At 27.5% G+C, this 22,837-nt stretch overlaps 2 protein-coding genes and 1 pseudogene across 2 annotated transcripts; all 3 read right to left on the bottom strand.

Annotated features, from left to right (window-relative positions):
* Positions 1–2,912: 2,912 nt before the first annotated feature.
* LOC124933828 (phytepsin-like) lies at positions 2,913–3,673 on the bottom strand. The gene is made up of 5 exons (XM_047474267.1): positions 3,654–3,673; positions 3,426–3,609; positions 3,281–3,341; positions 3,096–3,190; positions 2,913–3,035 (listed from the first exon to the last, which is right to left on the bottom strand). Exons 1-5 carry the CDS (start codon positions 3,671–3,673, stop codon positions 2,913–2,915), a joined length of 483 nt encoding a protein of 160 aa, XP_047330223.1.
* Positions 3,674–9,817: 6,144 nt separating this feature from the next.
* On the bottom strand, positions 9,818–12,313 carry LOC124936105 (aspartic proteinase A1-like). The gene is made up of 12 exons (XM_047476565.1): positions 11,963–12,313; positions 11,777–11,861; positions 11,581–11,675; positions 11,397–11,509; positions 11,162–11,330; positions 11,045–11,084; positions 10,836–10,900; positions 10,637–10,756; positions 10,382–10,564; positions 10,181–10,300; positions 9,992–10,083; positions 9,818–9,902 (listed from the first exon to the last, which is right to left on the bottom strand). The coding sequence occupies exons 1-12, from the start codon at positions 12,287–12,289 to the stop codon at positions 9,818–9,820; spliced, it is 1,494 nt and encodes a 497-aa protein (XP_047332521.1). The 5' UTR covers positions 12,290–12,313.
* A 7,238-nt stretch (positions 12,314–19,551) lies between these two features.
* LOC124936547 lies at positions 19,552–22,312 on the bottom strand (annotated as a pseudogene).
* Between the last annotated feature and the right edge of the window lie 525 nt (positions 22,313–22,837).

Genomic DNA, 22,837 nt, shown 5'->3' with positions numbered 1-22,837 from the left:
TTAAACTTAAATGAAATACTCTACTGAAATGTCTTAGCCTAGATGAATTTTAGGTAGAAAGAGCATATTTCTTTCAAATCTTAGACTAGGGTATCTCTTTAAAATCTTTTAAAGAGAAACGAGGTTAGGTTCAGGATTTAAATCTAAAAATAATCGTGTAACATGTCATGATAAAATAAACAAATCAAATTTGTTTTGGAATAGAGACCGTTAATTTTGTCGAGTGTGTGGAACATAGCGCCAAGGCACTTTCTCATGCGTAACCAAGCGACGAGTCGAACCATTTTTTTTCTAAAATTTGTCTTTATTAATTTCTCAATAAGGAACTAGGTGACAACTCTTGAAAAGAACTAAAACTATGTCTAACTATTATTAAGTTATATTTCGATTTCTAATATATATTTAAGATGAGAAGACTCAGTCATTTTTTCGTTTCATTTTACGAGATTTGAGCGCAGGGAAGGTAAATCACGTGACTTAACAAAATAATCGACTACAAATTTTTTAAATGTACTTGGGTCGAGCCTACATTTAAAATTCTTCGTCTCTTATCGCGGGAGCAGTCGAGCGAAAAATAAGGCATGAGACTAAAACCAATCGCGAGCTACGAACCACCCTTAAAGACGGAGTTTAAAAGATAAAAAAACGAGGCAGAACAAAAAAAAATATGACGCACAAGACTCAAATATAAATATTGTAAATGGAAACAAATTTGACCCAAATATTCTTGTGAACATAAATACATTTAACAAATACGTGTCCATTATTTTTATTATTAATAATAATATTATGCTGCATTGGTAAATCATAATGTCCCATGAATAGGTCCCCCCAAACCCTTCATAGATCACATTTATCTAATTAAGATCAATGAATTAACACATATAGTTGTCTAAACTAGTTTGACATATTATGAAAAAACTTATAATGTATATTTTTTAGTTTAAAAAAAAAATCAGCTTTCAAATAAAAAGAGTATTTAAATAAGAGATTAAAGATGTAAGAATTCTATAAAGTGGGGATCCCATTCACTATAAGATTCATTCTACTTCTTAAATTCATCAATAAATTTTTCATTTTTTTTAGTTTTGCAAGTAAGTATAGAGAAGATAAAAGATTATATCAAACCAGGGTCCACAAAGAAAAAGAAGATCTCTAAAATAAAGTCACTTTCTTCCTCTTCAATATATACTGATTCATGACAAATTTAATATTTTATTAACCAGATCAATTAGAAAACAAAATACGTAACAATTAAGATAAAATAAGATAAACAATTATTTACCTCCTTAGACGAGAGAGTAAAATTTCTAGAACCAAATAAAAATGAAACTATAGGCCTTGAGGAAATTAGCGAACAATCCACGTTTGATTTCAGACTTGGTATTCACAACCAATCACAGAGGTGATGTAAACCTTCTTTTTTATTATTTACTTGATTCATATGTTAATATTAATTATTTTAAGTGAGAATAATAAATATTTACCTTATCAATATAGTTTAAAATATCATTTTTTTCATTGATTCCTTTTATGCTTATTCTTCATCCACACAACTATCATTTCACAAATATTGCACATATCGATAGCGAAAATATATGATGTTCTTCTATTATTACTTCCATAGACTGGGCATAATCTAAATTAGGGAATAAATTTTTTTCAGATGGTGATGTCTATTAAAAGTTAAGACAACATTAGAATTTGTGTATTTTAAGAAAAATCAGATTTCAAAAAAAATAACAAACCTTTACTAGGAGCATGTTAGAATCATTTGTCCATACTCTCAAACGATTTGTCCATACTCTCCAACGATTGACTTGCATTTATGGTTAAATACACATACTTCAATTTTATGGTTTAACTTGATAATCACAATCTACACTTTTGAAAATCATTCATTATTTATCGGTAATGATATGAATTACAAGAAATAAAACTCTTTTTCAGTTTCACGTACCGTTGGACCTAACAATAAAGAAGTTCCAGAATCCACACTTACATAACAAAAAAAAACACCTGAAAAATATACTCTTTAATCAATAAACGACATTTTCTCTCTTTTTCTTTAATTCATTCCACCAACCTGACCTCTCAAACAATATCTCTTAGTTTAAGAAATAACCTCTTCTTGTATGAACAACCGAATGGAAGAGTTTACTTATTGGTTGACCCTTGACGAAGACATCACCTATAACAAACTATAATAGCAGACACTTTATAAGGTTGTAAAAGAAACAACCATATATATGGTTCCCCTTGTAATGCCTTGAATCAAAACAAGTTCACCTCCTTCCTCTTCTTTTGTAACACTCGATTTTGAATCAGAATCTAGTTCATCATGTTGTACTTGCAAATATGAGTGGTTACTTCCTTATTTTAAGAGGAATATCATACATGAGATAATACATACCATACTGGATAAGGATGGAATATGAAACTTCCCTAAGAAAATCGAATCGAATTGTCCCATTTGGGACGGTTTTTCCCCAAAATCAAACGGGGATGGCGCGGGAATGGTATTTGTGTCTCCCACCCCGATTTCACCCTGATTCTACCCCGAACACTATAAACATAATTAAATATATTAAATCACCAATATATTTATTTATTCACTATATATTTTATAAGAGTAATAAGTTTAATTATAATAATATATAATTTTAATATATTACAATATAAAAATTCGTTTATATAATTTTTTTTGTATAATTTTTTTTATTTTTTTTAAAAATATTTTATTAACGGTGCCTTGCGGAATTTTTCGAAACCGAAAAAACCAAACGGAGCGGGGATGATATTAAAAAAATTCTCGAAATAAAAACGGGACGGTGATGGTAAATACATTCTCCGCCCCGAACCGCCCCATTGTCATCCCTAATATTGGAACAACACCTCCAGCTGATATCTCCTCAAATCCAAGGCCAAGAATACGGAATACCATCAAACTTGGAAAACACAAACTTAAACTCAAACCCAAACTCAAACTCAAACCCAAAGCCGAACAGTTTTGTTACTTCAAGGAAGTCTTGTAGCTGTAGTAATGAAATGATGATTTGGAAAATCTATGAAAATGTTGTATATATATGTATAACCTGATTCTTGATTGTTAAACCACAAACTAAAACATTGACTTGGCTAAACTTGCCAGCTATTGAACCTGAACCATAGTGTATCTCAGTAGATGTTCCTATTCAAAACAACAACATTATGTTTCAAGTCAATATCACCTTCATGCTTACATGAAGTTATTTCTATAAAAGTTGCAACAAACACCAACCGTTCACTTTATATGTTCTTGATCGACGGGCATAATATTTGGAATGATAATTACACGCACGCTGCAACAGAAACAGAGGCAAATTCATCATAATTTTCTCCCCCTTATAGTGTATAATCTTGTGTATAAAAATGATCAGACTTACATAATAGTAGCACTTTGAGGATGGTATCCACAGATTAGAGCTTCCTGTATCAAAAACCACAGTGAATTTCTGTGGTGGTGTACCGATTGAAATCTCGTACTTTGTGTTCATGTTATTCTTTAGCCTTACAATGCCGCCAACATTTTGAGAATCCAGTATTTGCGTGGAAAGTCCGGCAGAGATCCTGTTATTTTCATCTAACTTAAGCTTTTTTAGTCCAATTCTAACGAATCCATGGATGGCGACATTTCTAGAGATGAAATGGTTCTCCCAAAGTAGTTTTTGCGCATGAAAAGGTGGCGTTAAATGCAGATCATGTTAATAACGACGGAAAAGCATTAGTAAAGCAAATGAGCTGAAGGTTTAGTGTTACATTTCCTGAATTCGACCGTTTATACAGAATTTTTCAAATTACCATCTTTTTCTTCAAATTATTAACTTTTCTATATCTAAATAATTAAAATAAAGATTAACTTAAATTTGGAAATTAATTTTGTTTTTTTTAAAAAAAGATATATATTAAAAATAAAAATAAAAATCGTTTAAGCATAACAACAGAGCATGACATGAAAATAACAAATAAGAAAAAACAATACTAATTAATAAGTTATCAAGCTCGTAAATTCCCGACGTATCTCAAAAAACATCATAATAATAGTATTATAAATTATGTGAATCGGACGACTACGATCATTGAAAGTTCGACAATTTCTCTCCAACTAGATAGTTCACCAAAGAATAATTGGGATGTTAACCCAAATATGTAGGCATGCTATATCAGTCACATCAATCCAAACTTCTCAACAACTACCTAAAGACTCCGGCATCACTCAATGAATCTTAGTAATACTTCACAAAAGACTCCAAATACTAGTCACCCCTCGATAATGTAAAAGTAAGCGAGGTGCTGATTCAACCTATTCTTGACACACATGACAACGACTAGCCATAATACAATATTTTTTCATGCACGTATCATCTGTTAGAATTCCACCATGAATAACGCTTCATCCAAAGAATGAGATCTAAGATGAAATCTTTGACTCCCAAAGTTTTTCCCAATAAAAATGATATAGAATCATCTTAGCGAACAACTTGTAATAATGCCCCCACATGGAAATTATCCATATATTGTCAATGCATAATTTCTTGTTTAGATGGTGACACTTGTTTGTGCCCTACCAATAGTAAAACTCTATTATGGGACTAAGTTTTCATAATGTTTAATCTCCTTCTATATCTAATTCGGCGAACGAAACCACTAGACCGATGATCAAACATGTCATTAACTGTGACATTTCTACCTATAACAATGGAAACAAGTTTAGGATACGTCGTAGCTAGACTTTTGATACTACACCAAATGTCATCCCAAAATCTAATCGAAATATATATATATAGGAAAATAAAAGACATTATATAAGACATTCAAATAAAATACATTAAATAAAACAAAATAAAAATATATTATAATATAAGTCAATATATATTATACAACTTATTAAAGATAAATTAAATAAAACTATTCGGACATATCCCTTACCCCAATTGAATTATTATTCAAAACATTTTGTAATACAACCATCTTATCATATTACAGACTTTATTATTTCGGTCAACTAATATATCACTTGCAACTAACGAGATTCGAACTCTTGATTTTTATTATGAATTATGAACACTAAAGATTATTAATTTATTTTTATAATTTTATATACAAATATATAATTAATATGTCTTACAATTAAAAATAAATCATTCAATTTATATTAAAAAATATATATTCTTAATACTCAATCCTTCACACCATCACCTTTTATTCTTAAATATAAAGAATAACAAATAATCTGACAAATTAATTTAATTTTATATAAATATATTATGAATTAATTTATAAATAAGGTGTTATATATATATATATATATTGAATATATAATTATGAATATATATATATATATATAATTAATTAATTTTTAAATAAGTTGTTATATATATAATTATTTATTAAAAAATATATAAAAGAAAATTAGAAAGAAAATATTTTTTACCTTCTTAATTAATACAAGTTCATTAATGTTTTTTTAAATATATATATATATATATGTATATATATATATATATATATTATTAAATTGGAGACATTAATTAAAAAATGACTTTTGTATAACTTACTCCTACACGCTTATATATTTAAATGAATCAACCCAATTCATTTTGTCTAATAAAAATATTTAAATCGTTCACAACGTGAACCCATAAATTTTTACAAATCCAGAATTAAGTGTTATTATATGCAGTAAAATCACTATTATAAATTAAAACTCAATAAATTAATAACCTCGATTAAATTAATAATTTGTCTAGTCCCAACTTGGACTAATACAAAATTAGACTCCAATCAATAAAATAATAAAATAATAATATTTTTGAAATCTTAGACCCAACGAAACTATAAATTAATAATTATTAAAAAATTTCAAACTTAGACTGTCTAGTAAAAAAGGAACTTATAGTCACTTATTTTTATTTAAACTTCAAATTTATATTAAGTTCATCTATATTTACTTGGACATTTTATATTGATTAATTTCTAACCATATTTAATATAGGTACAACTTTTTTACCATAAACTAACTTTTTATTTAATTAAAAATTCAATTAATTTGTGAATGTACATTCATAGATTTTGCATTAAAATTGTTTTTGTAATTTATTTTTTTTCTAACTAATATACCTTTTAACTGGTAAATTGGACTTAAAAATTTAAAGGTTATATGTAAAATCTCTTTAAATTAATAAATTATTAATTTAATGATATAATAATATCTCACTAAATTAATAAAATATCTTCGTTCTAACATTTTTAATATATATATATATATATATGATCAACTGGAAGTGTTTTTTTTTTTTTTAATTAAAGTGGAGGGTCATAATTATGGGTGTTATCTTATTTATGAGAAAAAAATATGATACGAATATATATAATAAAATTATATAAAGGAATTTAAAATATTATTAGTTTAGTTGGTTAAAATATTGAAATTAAATGGTTATAAATGTTTATGTTTATAAATTTTTATGTTGAATTTAAAATATAAATATTGATAGTATAGTTGGTTAAAATGTTGAATTTATATTCTTAGGATGCAAGTTTGAGACTTGTGTATCACATTTATAATTAAATTTTTTAAATTTAACTATTTCAAGTTTATGGACCGGTCAATTCACGACCCGACCCAAATATCAATTTACTCTTATATACATATCAAAATTAACCACAACTAAATTAATCAATATTATATTATATACATATATATTATTTTATTAAATTTTACTAAATTTATTTTATAATGTATTTTATTTTAATGTTTATAAAATATATTTTATTTTTGATTGAATTGTGAAATTGGGGCTATTTATTGAGGTCAATATAAATTTCGAATCTATTCTTTTTAAACTTTACAATTTGAGTTTCTTATTGTTAAAGTTATACAAAACTAGGTTTTGTTTTAATGATTCCAAACGTCGTTAATATATTATTTACTTTGACATTTATGTTTAAAAATATTTTGAAAAAATCATTTAACTAATTTAACTTCCGAATTTCATCGAATTAATAGTTTTGATTATCGATTTTTTAAAATTCGGTAATTAAAATTATCACTTCGTTAAAATTCGATAATCAAATTAGTGGAACTAATATTTTATTTAGTTATTTATAAATGTTTTGGTTTTTATTTAATATATTTTATTTTAATATTTGTGTATTATATTTTATTTTAATAAACTAGCATAGACACCTTGCATTGCAAAAATTAATCTGTTATATTATAATTTTAAAAAATAGCTTTTCAATTTAAAATTATTAATTAAGATCACATGTTTAAAAAACATTTAATAACTATTCAATTAAATTAACAAATATCATAAGATAAAAATTGATAATAAAAAAAATTAAACACATAATTGAATAATTATAGTACATAAATAAATATTTTATTACATTTTAAATGAATTTATAATATTTTTTTTAATATTCTATTTAAACATTCAAAATTAGCATAAAAAAAGAAAGAAAAAAATGATAGCTAAATGGATATTAAAATTAGTCAAATTAAACTATATTGTTTGTTCAGTTTAAAAATGTCAAAATTTAAAATTGGTAAACATTTATTTTACTTTATTTTAAATGTGTTTATTATTTTCTCATAAAATATTTTAATTGATTTTTTCAAATCATTATACACATTTGTCAAAATAATAAGTAAAATATACATAAAATATTAAAAAATGTACTTAAAATTTAAGAAAAAAATTATTTTACATATCTTATCCTCTAAGGATTTCCATTATTAATGGCATTCGAACCATTTATTCCTCGATTCGAATACACATACATAATCATATCTCTTATCTATAATGTTTCATTATTAACGGCATTAGAACCATAATTCTTTCATCCTCAAATTCAAACCACATTTTCTCGATCTACCTCATCTAATTCAAATTCACATATTCCATGAAGAACTTTACCTTACATATTTTATCCTTTAATAATTTCCATTATTAATGGCATTTGAAACCATCATTATTTCATCCTCAAATTCGCACCACCATTCCCTCAATCATTCTAATTTGAATTCTCATTATACACCACCCTTAAGTTTAAACCACCATTCTTTCATCCTCAAATTTGCAACACCATTCCCTCAATTATTCTTAATTCAAATTCTCATTATTAACACCACCCTCAAATTTGAACCACCATTCTCTTATCTATAAGACCACCATTTTCATCCTCAATTTTGCACCACATTTTCTCAATCTATTTTATTCGAATTCACAATTTCTATCATCATATCTTATTCTTCAAAAATTAAACTTAAGAAGAACTTTACCTTACATAACTTATCATTTAAGGATTTCCATTAATAATGGCATTTAAAACTACCATTCTTTCATCCTCAAATTTGCACAACATTCCCTTAATCATTCTTAATTCGAATTCTCATTATTAACACCACCCTCAAATTCGAACCACCATTTTCTTATCTATAATTCACATATTATATCATCATATCTTATGCTTCAAAGATTAAATTTAAGAAGAACTTTACCTTACCTGTCTTATCTTTTAAGAATTTTCATTTCGATCCCTCAATTCAAATTCACATATTCCATCATCATATCTTATCTTTCAAAGATTATATTATGACATTCAAACCACCATTATTTCATCATCAAATTCGCACCACCAATCCTCAATTCCTATCCTTCAAAGATTTTATTATTAATGGCCTTCGAACCACTATTCCATCCATCTTTTAGAATTAGAATCTCATTATTAACACCACCTAAATTCACACCACCATTCTCTCAAATATGAATAAAAAAATAATCATATAAAAAAATAAATATATATAGAATATATAAAAATTAGTAATTTTTAATAATAAAAATAAATAAAAATATTTTTAAAATTTAACATATAATTATATATTATAAAATAATTAATATAAATAGAATTATTGATATATATATATATAATTTATTTAAAAAATTAAATTAAAATAATAGTTACAATAATAATATATCTAATAAATATGAAGATAAGTAAAAAATATTTTAATATAAATAAAAAAATATTAGAGATTAATTTAATAAATATATATAGAGAAAAATATATTAATAAAAATGAGAGACAAATAATTAAATCAAAATTATTTCTTTTTATTTAATATTGAGAATTAATTTTTAAATAAATTATTATATATATATATTTAAAATATAATTTATATATTAAAAAATAATTAGTAAAAATAGAAATAATTTATATATTAAAAATTATTTAACCACTCAAAAAAATTAAAGTATAATTAAAAAGAGAAACAAAACTTTTCACATTAATAAAGTTTCATAATTATTTATTTCTTTTTTTAAATAACTTATATTCATATCCGTTACTTAGAATTGTTAGTTAGGGTGGGTTGAGTTTATATTAATGAATCAACCCTATTATTTTATCTAACAAAAAAAAGTCAAAAAAAAAAAAAAAAAAAAAAAAAAAAAAAAAAAAAAAAAAAAAATCTACCCACTAAGTTACTATTTACCAATATAGTTATTAAATATATATTTTATTTTATTTGACTATAATTCTCCCTCCTAGTTCTAATGAGAGACTATTCTAGTTTAAAATATACCAATGAGTTAAAAAAATATAAATAAAAGAGATTTAAGGCATATTTAATCATAAAGAATATTTTAATTGATAATACACTTAATATAAATATTGTAAACGAATAAATTTGACTCAAATATTATTGTAAACATAAATGAATTTAATGAATATGTGTTTATTATTATTATTATTATTATTATTATTATTATTATTATGCAGCATCCGTAAATCCAATTATGGATTTTCCAAAGTCAAATACGGTGTGATAACGTGCCATGAATATGTCTCCAAAAATCCTTCATAAAACACATTAATCATAAATTCATCAATACATTTATTATTTTTTGCATTTTAAAAAAGAAAAGAAAAAGAAATTGTGTCAGACCAGAACGGTTTGTAAGGAGGAGAAACAACATCTATGGAAAGAAAGCCACTTATGCATTCTTGATCAGCACCTTCTCCAATCTTCCATATATACTAATTCATGGAAAATTAAATATTTTATCAACAAGTTCAATAAGAACACAATATATGTAATAGTTAAGGTAAAATAATAAGATAGACATTTATTTACCTCCTTAGACGAGAGAGTAAAATTTCTAGCACCAATTAAAAACGAAACTATAGGCATTGAAGAAATTTGCGAACAATCCACATCTGACGCTTGATATGGTATTGGAAGTGAACCACAGAGCTGATGTAAACATTCTTTTTATAATTTATTTAATTCTAATGTTAATTTAAATTATTTTAAGTGAGAATAATAAATATTTACCTTATTTACATAATTAAAAATATCATTTTTTGTTTGATTCCTCACTAACTGACTCTCCATCCACACAACTATCATTTCACAAGTATTGCACATACTGATCGATGTTCTTCTATTATTACTTTTCTTCATACGCTTAGTTCCATTAATTGGGCATAATCCAATTAGGGAACAAATTTTCTTAGCCTATTAAAAGTTAAGACAACATTAGAATTTGTGTATTTTAAGAAAAATCATATTTCAATTAACAAAAATAACAACCTCTCTTGGGAGCATTTTCAGAATGGTTTGTCCATACTCTTCAACGATTGACTTGCATTTATGATTTACTTCTCCTCCAGTGACACCAATTTCATGGTTTATCATGGTAATGGCAGTCTACACTTATTAAAATTATTTATTATTTAACGACCGTTGTATTAACAACAAAATAAAACCTTTTTTCAGTTTCACATACCATTGGACCGGATAACAAAGAAGTTCCCGAATCCGCAATTGCAGAACAACCAGATTTGCAAACACCTTCAAAATGTACTCTATAATCAATAAATGACATGTTCTCTCTTTATTTTTTTTTCATGCCACCAACATGACCTCCCATTACACATTATCGCTTAGTTTAAGAAATGACCTCTTCTTTTATGAATAATTGATGAAAGAGCTTACCTATTGATTGACCATTGATTGAAACATCATTCATATCAAACTACAAGAGCAAGCACATTATAAGGTTATAAAAGAAAGAATCATACAAATTAAAAATATGTATTTAAGTTTCCCAACCTGCCAATAACCCTTGTGGGTGACAGGGACATAAGTATGGTCCCCCTTGTGATGCTTTGGATCAATCCCACCAAACACAAGTTCACCTCCTTCCTCTTCTTTTGTGTTTCGATTAAGCCAAAATGAGAACACCGGATTTTGAATCAGACCTTGGTTCATCATGTTGTACCTGCAAATATGAGAGGTTAAAGAGGAATATCAAAACAAATTTGATTTTACATAAGATAGAGCATACCATACTGGAACAACACCACAATCAAATAGCTCCCGAAATCCAAGGCCAAGAATGCCATCAAACTTAGTAAAGTCAAACACAGAACCGGACAGTTTTGTTGCTTCAATGAAGTCCTATAGTTGTAGAAAATTTAAAGAAATTATGATTTGGAAAATCTATGGAAGGCTAATGTTGTATATATAACCTGATTCTTGATTGTTAAACCACCAACTAAAACATTGTCTTGGCTAAACCTGCCAGCTATTGAACCTGAATCATAGTGTATCTCAGCAGATGTTCCTGTGCAAAACAACAACAGTATTATGTTTCAAGTTAATATCACCTTCCTGCTTAGTTACTTACATTAAGTTATTTTTATAAAAGTTGCAGCAGACACCAACCGTTCTTTTTATACGTTCTTGAACGACGGGCATCGTATTTGTTCCTTATAGATGTTCTTGAACGACGGGCATAGAAACACCAACGCTGCAGCAGAAACAGAAACAGAGGAAAATTCAACAAAATTTTCTCCCCTAATAAAATTTGTATGAATGATGTGTACATTGTATAAATATGATCAAACTTACAGATAAGTAGCACCTTCTTGAGGAAGGTATCCACATTTTAGAGCTTCCTGTATCAAACATCACAGTGAATTTTTGTGGTGGTGTACCGATTGAAATCTCACCATAGTACTGCTTTTCCATGAAATTTGTTAGCTTTACAATGCCGCCATCATTTTTAGAACCCAGTATTTGCGGGGTAAGTCGAGCAGCGATCCTGTTGTTTTCATCTAACTTAAACTTTTTTAGTCCAATTCTAACGAATCCATTGTTGGATTCAGAAAACACCAGCTGAAGAAGGATGGATGAAAGAAACAGAATGATAACTGCTGCTCTAAACATTGTTCCCATGCTTGATCACCTGCAAAGCGAATTGGAAGAATTTGATTCAGAAATGCAGAGAAATACTTGGATGTTTGTGTTTTTTCGTCTTGGAAATAGTGATGAAATAGTGATGGATGGCGACATTTCTAGACAGCGGCGGACCCAGAAATGTTTTCTCGGGGAGCCCAATACATAGTAAACATTTTTTTGGCGATCAAATAAATGCATTTTGTAATTAAAATTTTACTCGGTAATTACATAAAAATACTAACAAAAACAATTACAAAATACTAATAAACACAATTACTAAATTATTCTTTTCTATGAGTCGGTATAAAAGAAGACAAATTTATTCTACGAGATTCCATTTATTGAAAATATTGCAATATTGACTCATTTTCAATTGTTGAGAAAATATCTTTCTCAACATATACAACTAAACTATCATTCATCCATTCATCTCTAATTCGATTACGCAAATCAGTCTTCACGATTTTCATTGCAAAAAAAACTCTTTCAACGGATGCAGTTGCAACTGATAAAACTAAAGTAAACTCTATCAATCGATAAACCAATAGAAAGACTATATGTTTTTATATTGCAATCAATTTCTGAGCAAGAATTCTCAAGTCTTCAATTGAAGAAAATTGAGGATCATCCCGCAAATTAAATACGTAAGCTCGAAATTGTTGTTCCAAAAATAAATAATCACTGCTTGTGAAATCTTCGGGATAAAGTTTAGCAAGACGAATGAGTTTAAGAATATCAAATTGGGAGAATGATTTTCTGGGATGAAGACATGATATACAGCCAAGTAATTATGTATTAACTTCTGAAAAACGATTATTGATTTTTGCATAATTAAGTCAACAACTTAGCATTAAATAATAAATAATAACTATTAATAAATAAGAAATAATAACTATTAATAGATAAGAAATAATTTTTATTATACTTGACAAAAGATTTCCACACGATAATGATGAAGATTAGTGATGAGTTCCCCTTTTCCTCTCCGCCTATCATTGCTATCGATTATCATATGCTCATTCATATCAAGTATCGAGATCGAGTGTAATTGACAAAAACTGTTATCTTGGTCCAAAATATTATGCCATCCATCTTCTCTAAATTTTTGTAATTGATTTTTCGAACTCGCAATCAATGACATGGCTTGAACTATATTTTGATCTCCTCTTTGTAGGCAAAATGACAACTCACTTGTAATTCCCAATAAATTTTTCATCAAATACAACACAAAAACAAATTCATAAAACACTAACTATATAAAAAAATATATGAAAATCTAATTTAATAGATTTCAACTTAGTTTGATGAGAATATAATATATATATATATATATAAATAAGAACAAAAATACAAAAACGTGATAAACACATATTATTAAGTGAATAAACACTCGAGATACCGAACCAAACCAATGTAACTATTTTAACTTGTTTATTAATGTTAATTTATATTTTTTTATACAATTTTGAAATAGTTTAAAATTAAGAAATATAAAACACTATTATTATTTTAATTTTTATATTTTACCCTTACAAGTAATTTGTATTATTAATTATATTGAAATAAATAAAAAATAATGTATAATTATTATATAATTTTAAAATAAATAATATTAATATATGATTTATATTATTTTATATATAATTTTTTTATACTTTATTTATATAAATAAATCTTATTTATATATTAATTAAAATTTATGTATTATTATAAATATTTGTATATTAGAAAATATTGCTAGTATAAAATAAAATATTAATAATAATTATTTTAATAAAATTATATTTAAAATTAAAATAATATAATTATTAATTAGTTTATAGATAAATTATATAGATATAAATTATATTAGTTTTTATTATATTTTAAAATATAATAAATAAAAATTGAAGGTGAGGCGTTAGGTTACCAAGCCAACTGGACTAAGAGTTACATATCAAATATATATATATAATGTTTTATTTTAAGGTTGGGGGAGGCCCAGACCCCCGGGCGCCATTGTTTTTAGAGATGAAATTGCATGTTCTCCCAAAGTAGTTTTTGCTCATGAAAAGGTGGCGTTCACTACATGGGAAAGCATCAGTAACCAGGAGGTTATATTTCCTAAATCCGTCCATTAACCTTTTCAAATTACACACATTATTTTTCATTAACTTCATCTATTTAATTAAAATAAAATATATTACACTTAACAATAAAACCCCAAAAGAGAAAAAAATGAATTTCAATAAACAAAGATAGACAGACCTAACTTTGTTGAAAATATCAAATGAGTTTCAAACAAGAAATTACAAAACTAATAGAACAACAAATAATTAAATTACAAACAAGTCATCAAACAAGAACTATTTGAACATTTATTTCCTTGTAATGATTTTATAGGAGATATTTCATTTTTGACTGAGCTTTCAATTGTCTTCATTAATCGGAATCCCCTCCATGTATGTTTGAGAGCGTTGCCATCAGAAAAAATATCATCCCAAACTTTTCCTTCTGTTCTCTTATTCGTGCTATTAATTCTTATATTTTTTTCTCTAAGTATTGTAGACCAGGGCTCTAAAAAAGCATTTGAAAATATTTGCATAAAAAATATCACTCTTAGCCACTTATAATTGTTAAAATAATTTTATAATTTTATATATGTATATATATATTTTGTAAGTTACATTTTAAATAACTATATATATTATATAAATTTTTCATAATCCTACAAAACAAAATTTAATAAAAATAATTATATATTTATCATACTATTAAATAAAAATATTTCATTAATAACGATATATAACATTATATATAATAAAAATAAATTATCCTAATATTAAATAAAAATATTTCGTTAATAATGATATAGACCCAAATATCCAATTACTCTCACATATATATATTTAAATTAACCACAACTCTCGACCCGAAAAATTTAAATTAAGTATTATTATTATTATTATTATTATTATTATTATATATATATTGTCGTGAATTTATCAAATTTTGTGTAGTATTTAAAATATAAAATCGTATTAGATTAGTTGGTTAAAGAATTTTACTTATTTTTGTTAGGTTGAAAGTTTAAAACTTACCTATAACATTTATAATTTTATTTTTTAACCGTTTCGAGTTTATGGGCGGATCAACCCACAATCTGACCTAAGTATCCATTTACTCTCACATATATATCCAAATAAACCACAGTTCGTGGCTCGAAAAATTCAAATAGAACATTATATATATATATATATATATATATTGTTATGAATGTTGCGCGTTCATCAAATTTTGTATAGAATTTAAAATATAAAGTCTTATTAGCTTAGTTGGTTAAAGGGTTTTACTTGTTTTTGTTAAGTTACAAGTTCTAAACATATATATAGCATTTTTATTTTATTTTTAACTGTTTCAAATTTATGGGTGGGTCAACCCACAATCCGAGTCAAGTATCTATTTTACTTTCACATATATATCCAAATTAATCACAGCTTTCGACCTGACAAATTCAAATTAAGCATTATATATATATAATATATGTAGATTAATAGTAGAATTTAAAATATAAAATCGTATTAAATTAATTGGTTAAAGGGTTTTACTTTGATCGATATATTATTTTGAGGAAGTGGAAGTTTATTTTGGGTGTCCTCAATTTTCAATAAATATCTGATTTTGATAAAGTAGACGATAAAAGTTCGTCTTGGATCTATTCGGTATTTTGATTTCAGTCGATTGTTGGACTTGAAAAATAAGACACTCGGTTTGTGGCAAACAAAGGTAATGATTATTTTGACATAATAAAGAATTGTTAATTCTAATTCCCGCATATGTCAACGGGTATGAACAAAGATTGAGAAAAGTTGTTGAATATCTCTCGTCGTTGAAATAACGTATTTACCCAAATTTATTTGATGTTATAAACTCTATGATTTTATCTTCTAAGGGCTTTTGAGCGGAAGTAGAGGTATAATGATTTATCTTGTTAATGGCTCGAGCAGTGAAGATTGATGTGTGTCTCATAATATTTTGATGGCATGATATACGTGATGGTGGATATTGTTATTCTTATAAGGGCTCTTGAGTGGAAATTGAGGTACGAAAAGTTATCTCATGAATGGCTTGAGCAAGGGTGAAGATTGAAGTGTAGACCCACTTATTTCTTGATGGCTTGACTTTTGTCAAGGTGGAGATTGATGGGTACGGCTCGTGTGTTTCCTAAGGGACGTGAAATTCGTCAAGGTGGAGATTCTTGAATTTGTAATTTATTCATTACATCTCAATAAGCGCGGTATTCACTCAAGGTGGAGATTGTTGGGTTTTGGACTCATTTTTAATTAGAGTTTATATATTCTAATTGGGTCTTAAGCCTTTATTGGGCTTAGGAGCAATAGTTTAGTCTTTTGGCTTTTGATGTACTTATATAAATAGAGACATTGTAACATAGGGTTACTTGGACCATTATTCCATGGAATATCAATAGAATGGACGACTTTCCGAGGATGTAGACATTGTTGGTTGAACCTCGTTATATCTTGTGTTCTTTATTATTATTACCAATTTATCTTTATATCTTCTTTTATCGTGTGTTTAGATTAGATCTTTTCTCAACACACCTGTTGGTCTCCACTCATATGTGATTCTCATGATAGTAGATTTTTCTTTCATGTCAACCATTATAATATTATTTGGCAATGTGCTACAATGATTCGCCTCTATGCTAATTCTAGCAAAGGATATATGCTCTTCTCTTTTTTATTGGGTCCATGTATAATAGTTTTCCAATAACCCTGCAAAATGACTAATGGTTTATTCTTTGTACACGTCTGTAGGGATATTCCAAAGCTTGAACCATATTTGTGTTGTCTCCTTAGGTTTACTTAACATGTTCAAATCTTCGAATCATATTTCCAACTTCATTCAGTTGGATCCAATATATATGTATGCCCATTTTTCAGAATTTCATCAAGATTCGACTCTTTCTTTAATTGCAAAAAGTAGAGATCATGAATATTTGCAGAGATCTTCTTCAGCCCATTTTCCTTCCACTGTGTCATTAAAACTTCTTTGATGATTGCGAATGATACTCGATTTTTCCCAATATAATTCTCTACCACCACATTTTCTCTTTCGTTTATGCAATTTTCTTCTACTCCATTGGGCAGTTTAAATTTAAAAGAAGAAATAAGTACATCCACTTTTGTTTTAACATCCCAAAAAAAGATTTTCCCTTTGTAGGCGTGGTCTTCAACTTTCTTTCTTGCATTTTTATTCCATACATAATTTACTTTCCAAGTAGAGTTGCTCCTGATAGTATATGTCTTCGATTTAGGGTCTCATTATAACCATTGATCAATTACTATCTCTACATATTCTTCTTTTTTAGTAAATTCCAGTACTGAAGATAATGAATATTGAGTTGAGTTTTTATATGCTGGACTTTCTTCTTATTAATAACAATTTCTCCTTTTTTAGAATGGATCAGAAGTTTGGTGATTTCGTTTTTTTGAGGCCAAACAGTTTAACCATTTCATTGTAACCAACATTCCAGATTCCTTTCTTCTTTCATTGATTTCCTGCATTATTTTTTTAGAAACCTTCTTCGTCTACTTTCCTGCATTACTTTTTTCAGAATTTTTCACAATATTTGATTTTTCTTTAATTTTGTCCTATTTTTCTTGAATAACTTTTTCAACAATCATTTCGATATTTTTAGCAATAGCAATCTCCTTGAGACTTTCCATAACAAATTCCTTGACTTTCTTGGCTTTATTACATTTTTCTTTTTCTCCATTGTTGAAGAGCATATCACACTAATAAAACAGAGAAAATGCAGAAATATGGCAATTCAGAAACCCTGAAGATTCAGTGACTAAATCGCTTCGAAAGTCAACTTTCCAAAAACACCCAAGATTAGAGAACTAACAAATGCTCGCGACCAGGAAATTAGCATCCAGAAAAGACTAACGCAATTCTGAGAGATTTAAGGTTAGCGACACTTACTTTGCGAATCTTGTCGTTCGTGCCGATCATGTCGTTCTTGTCGTTCTTGTCGTTGATTGTGTTGTGTCGACCGTATCGATCGTGTTTGAATCGACGAATGAAATTTCTTGCTTTTAAATTTTGTTAATTTCTCTTCAAAACATTTTAAATGAATTAGTTAAAATTATATATTTAAATCAAATTTCACTCTTTAATTAATGTTTGAATTTATATAAAATTTATTTGATTTATTACCCACGTCCTAATTTCATTATAATTCAATAAACTTGTTAGTAAATTAATATTGATAAATTTGTGAGGATTTGATAAACAAATGAAAAAAAAAATCAAATGGGGGCTAAGGTTAAGATGTACGTTGGTAAGTTTTTTTGGTTTGGTTGACTTTTACCGTTGACCAGTCTGGTTCAACTCTAAACCGCGTTCACCCAACTAGTTAAGGGCTAAGGCATTGTTTGTAAGTGTATTTTGACATTTAATTATTTAAGCCATTTTTTATCTAATAAATTTTTAAAAATTAAAAAATAATAATAAGAATAAGAATAGAAAATGACTCAGAATAATTTTTTTATATTTCTGACCCGAATCGTTTATTAATTTTCCGTCCATATTTGTTACCTACGTTGTAGATAATTCAATTATATTTAAATGAAATTTTATCTACTGAAAGAGCGTATCACTTTCAAATCTTAGACTAGTCTAAGTAAAATCTTTTAAAGAAAAACGAGATTAAATTCTGAAATTTAAATTTAAAAAGAACTTTGTAATATGTCGTGATAAAATTAAAAAGGCCTAATTTGTTTCAAAATAGTGACCCTTCATTTGGTTGGACGAGTGGGACATAGCATCAAAACCTTTTTCCACGCCAAAAAAAAATGTAATTTTTTCCCTTAATTTCTCGATAATTAACTATGTAACGACTCTTAAGAAGAACCAAAAGTATGTCTAACATCTCGATTTCTCATTTCAACTTCAGATGAAAAGACTCTTGATAGAGTTATTTTCTCATTTTGTTTTACGAGATTCGAGAATATGGTAAACCACGGGACATAGCAAAATAATTGACGAAAACATTTTTTTACAAATACTCGAGTCGAGCCTACATTTAAAATCTCTCAAGTCTTATCGTAAAACGAGACAGAACAAAAGAATAAGACGTACAAGACTCAAATATAAATATGGTAAATGAAAACAAATTTGACCCAAATATTTTGTTAACATAAATGAATTTAACAAATAAGTGTACATTATTTTTATTAATAATAATAATAATATTATGCAGCATCCGCAAATCCAACTCTCGAATCAACTCTCGAATTGACATAATCAAATACTGTGTGATAACGGCCCATGAATAGATGCCCCAAAACCCTTCATAGATCACATTAATCATAATAAGATTCATTAATACATAATTTGTCTAAACTAGTTTGACATATTATGAAAAAACTTATGATGTATATTTTCTAGCTTTTAAAACAAAAAATTATAATTTGATTATGAAATCAAATCTTTCAAATTCAATTTTTAACTTTTAAAAATAAAAATTAATCTTAAGACACTAATCTAATTTAAATTAAAAGAGTATTTGAATGAGTGATTAAAGATCTTATGATTAAGAATCCTTAAAAGTAGGAATGCCACTCCCTATAAGATTCATTCTACTTCATAAATTCATCAATAATTTTTTTTCATTTTTGCAAGTATAGAGAATATATAAAGATTATGTCAAACCAGAGAAGTCCGCGAGGAGAAAGAAGATCTCTGGCAATAAAGCCACTTGTGCAATTAGTCGCAGTCTTCAATATATACTGATTCATGACAAATTAAATATTTTATCAACCAAATCAATAAGAAAACAAAATATGTAACAATTAATGTAAAATAAGATAAGCATATATTCACCTCTTTAGGCGAGAGGGTAAAATTTCTAGAACCAATTAAAAACGAAAATACAGGCATAGAGGAAATTCGCCGACAATCCACTCTTGATTCCAGATTTGGTGTTGGAAACGAATCACATAGCTGATATAAACATTATTTTTTATCATTTATTTGATTCATATGTTAATATTAATTATTTTAAGTGAGATAATAAATATTTACCTTATCAACATAATTTAAAATAGCATATTCTCTCTGATTCCTCTTATGTTGACTCTCCATCCACACAACTATCATTTCACACTTATTGCACGTATCGACATCGATAAAATCTGATGTTCTATTATTACTTCCATAAACTGGGCATAATTCAATTAGAGAACAAATTTTCTCAGGTGACTCCTATTAAAAGTTAGGACAACATTATAATTAGTGTATTTTAAGGAAAAATAGATTTCAACCAAAATAACAAACCTTTACTACTAGGAGCTTGTTGAGAATTTTGTGTCCATTCTGTCTAACGATTGACTTGCATCTATAGTTAACTACTCCTCTGATTCCAATTTCATGGTTTATCATGGCAATCCCAGCCTACACGTATAAAAATTATTCATTATTTATCGGCCATTATATGAACAATAAAATAAAACTCTTTTTCAGTTTCACATACAGTTGGACCCGTCAACAAAGAAGTTCCAGAATCCGCAATTGCAGAACAACCAGAAACACCTGTAAATACACTCTATAATCAATAAATGACACGCTCTCTCTTTTTATTATTCATTCCACCAACATGACCTCCAATTAAATGGTATCTCTTCTTTTATGAAGGACCTCTTCTTTTATGAACACGATGAAAGATCTTACCTATTGGTTGACCCTCCACGAAGACATCACCCATATCAAACTACAAGAGCAAACACATTATAAGGTTCTAAAAGAAACAACCATAAAAAATAAATATATATGTATAAATTTCCCAACCAGCCAAGAGCTCTTGTGGGTCACAGGGACATAAGTATGCTTCCCCTTGTAATGCCTTGTATCAGTCCCACCAAATACAAGTTCACCTCCTTCCTCTCCTGTTGTTTTTCTATTAAGCCAAAATGAGAACGATTGATTCCGAATCAGACCCTGGTTCATCATGTTGTACCTACAAATATGAGCGGATACTCCTTATCTTAAAGAAGAATATCACAACAAATTTTAATTTGACATTAGATAGTACATACCATACTGGAACAACACCTCCAGATGAGATCTCCCGTAATCCAAGGCCAAGAATGCCATCAAACTTGGTAAACTCAAACACGTACAGAACCAGACAGTCTTCTTGCTTCAATGAAGCTCTGTAGTTGTAGTAAACTTAAGTATTGTATTAGTATGAAAGAAATGATGATTTGGTCTATGAAAGGATATGTTGTATATATATATATAATAACCTGATTCTTAATTGTTAAACCACCAACTAAAACATTGTCTTGGCTAATGTGGCCAGCTATTGAACCTGAACCATAGTGTATCTCAGTATATTTTCCTGTGAAAAACAGCAACATTATGTTTCAAGTCAATTATCACCTTCCTGCTTAGTTGCTTACATAAAGTTATTTCTGTAAAAGTTGCAACAGACACCCTACCGTTCACTCTATATGTTCTTGATCGACGGGCATCATATTTGGAATGATAATAGCAAGCAGGCTGCAGCAGAAACAGAGGCAAATTCAACATAATTTTATCTCCTAATAAAATATGTATGAATGAAGTATAAAAATGATCAAACTTACAGAATCGTAGTAGCACTCTGAGGAAGGTATCCACATATTAGAGCTTCCTGTATCAAAAACCACAGTGAATTTCTGTGGTGGTGTACCGATTGAAATTTCACCATAGTACTGCATGTTCCTGTAATTTTTTAGCCCTACAATGGCGTCAGCATTTTGAGAATTCAGTATTTGCGGGGTAAGTCGAGCAGCGATCATGTTGTTTTCATCTAACTTAAACTTTTTGAGTCCAATTCTAACGATTCCATCGTTGGATTCAGAAAACACCAGCTGAAGAAGGACTGATGAAAGAAAAAGAGTGATAACTGCTGCTCTAAACTGTGTTCCCATGCTTGATCACCTGCAATAGCGATTTGAAGAACTTGATTCAGAAAATGCAGAAATCAACTAATTTACACAAGATTACTCACCGTCGTCACCGACAGACACCGCCTTCGTACGTAGCAAAACGAATAAGAAGTAGAAGTGCAAGAAGAATGACGAATCGATAGTGATGGATGGCGACATTTATAGAGATGAAATTGTTCTCCCAAAGTAGTTTTTGCTGATGAAAAGGTTGCGTTCACTGCATGATCGTGTTCATGACGACGGGTAAAGCATCAGTAAAGCAAATGAACAAGAAGGTTTAGGGTTATATTTCCTGAATCCGACCATTTATACAGAATTTTTCAAATTATCCAACTTTTTACTCATTTGTTTTCATATTATTAACTTTGCTCTGTCTAAATAATTAAAATATTGATTAACTTAAATGATTGTTTGATTTTGGATGGAATCTAATAATGTTTAATTTTTAAAATTTTCAAATTAACTCCTATATTTTTATTAATATATTTATTTTAATTATTTTCATATTTATTAAATAGTTTATTATTATTATTATTTATTTTATTTT

The sequence above is a fragment of the Impatiens glandulifera genome, chromosome 4, assembly GCF_907164915.1.
Source record: "Impatiens glandulifera chromosome 4, dImpGla2.1, whole genome shotgun sequence".
Classification (NCBI taxonomy): domain Eukaryota; kingdom Viridiplantae; phylum Streptophyta; class Magnoliopsida; order Ericales; family Balsaminaceae; genus Impatiens; species Impatiens glandulifera.
Note: the sequence above shows the minus strand (reverse complement) of the source record. Positions and strands in the feature narration are given on the sequence as shown.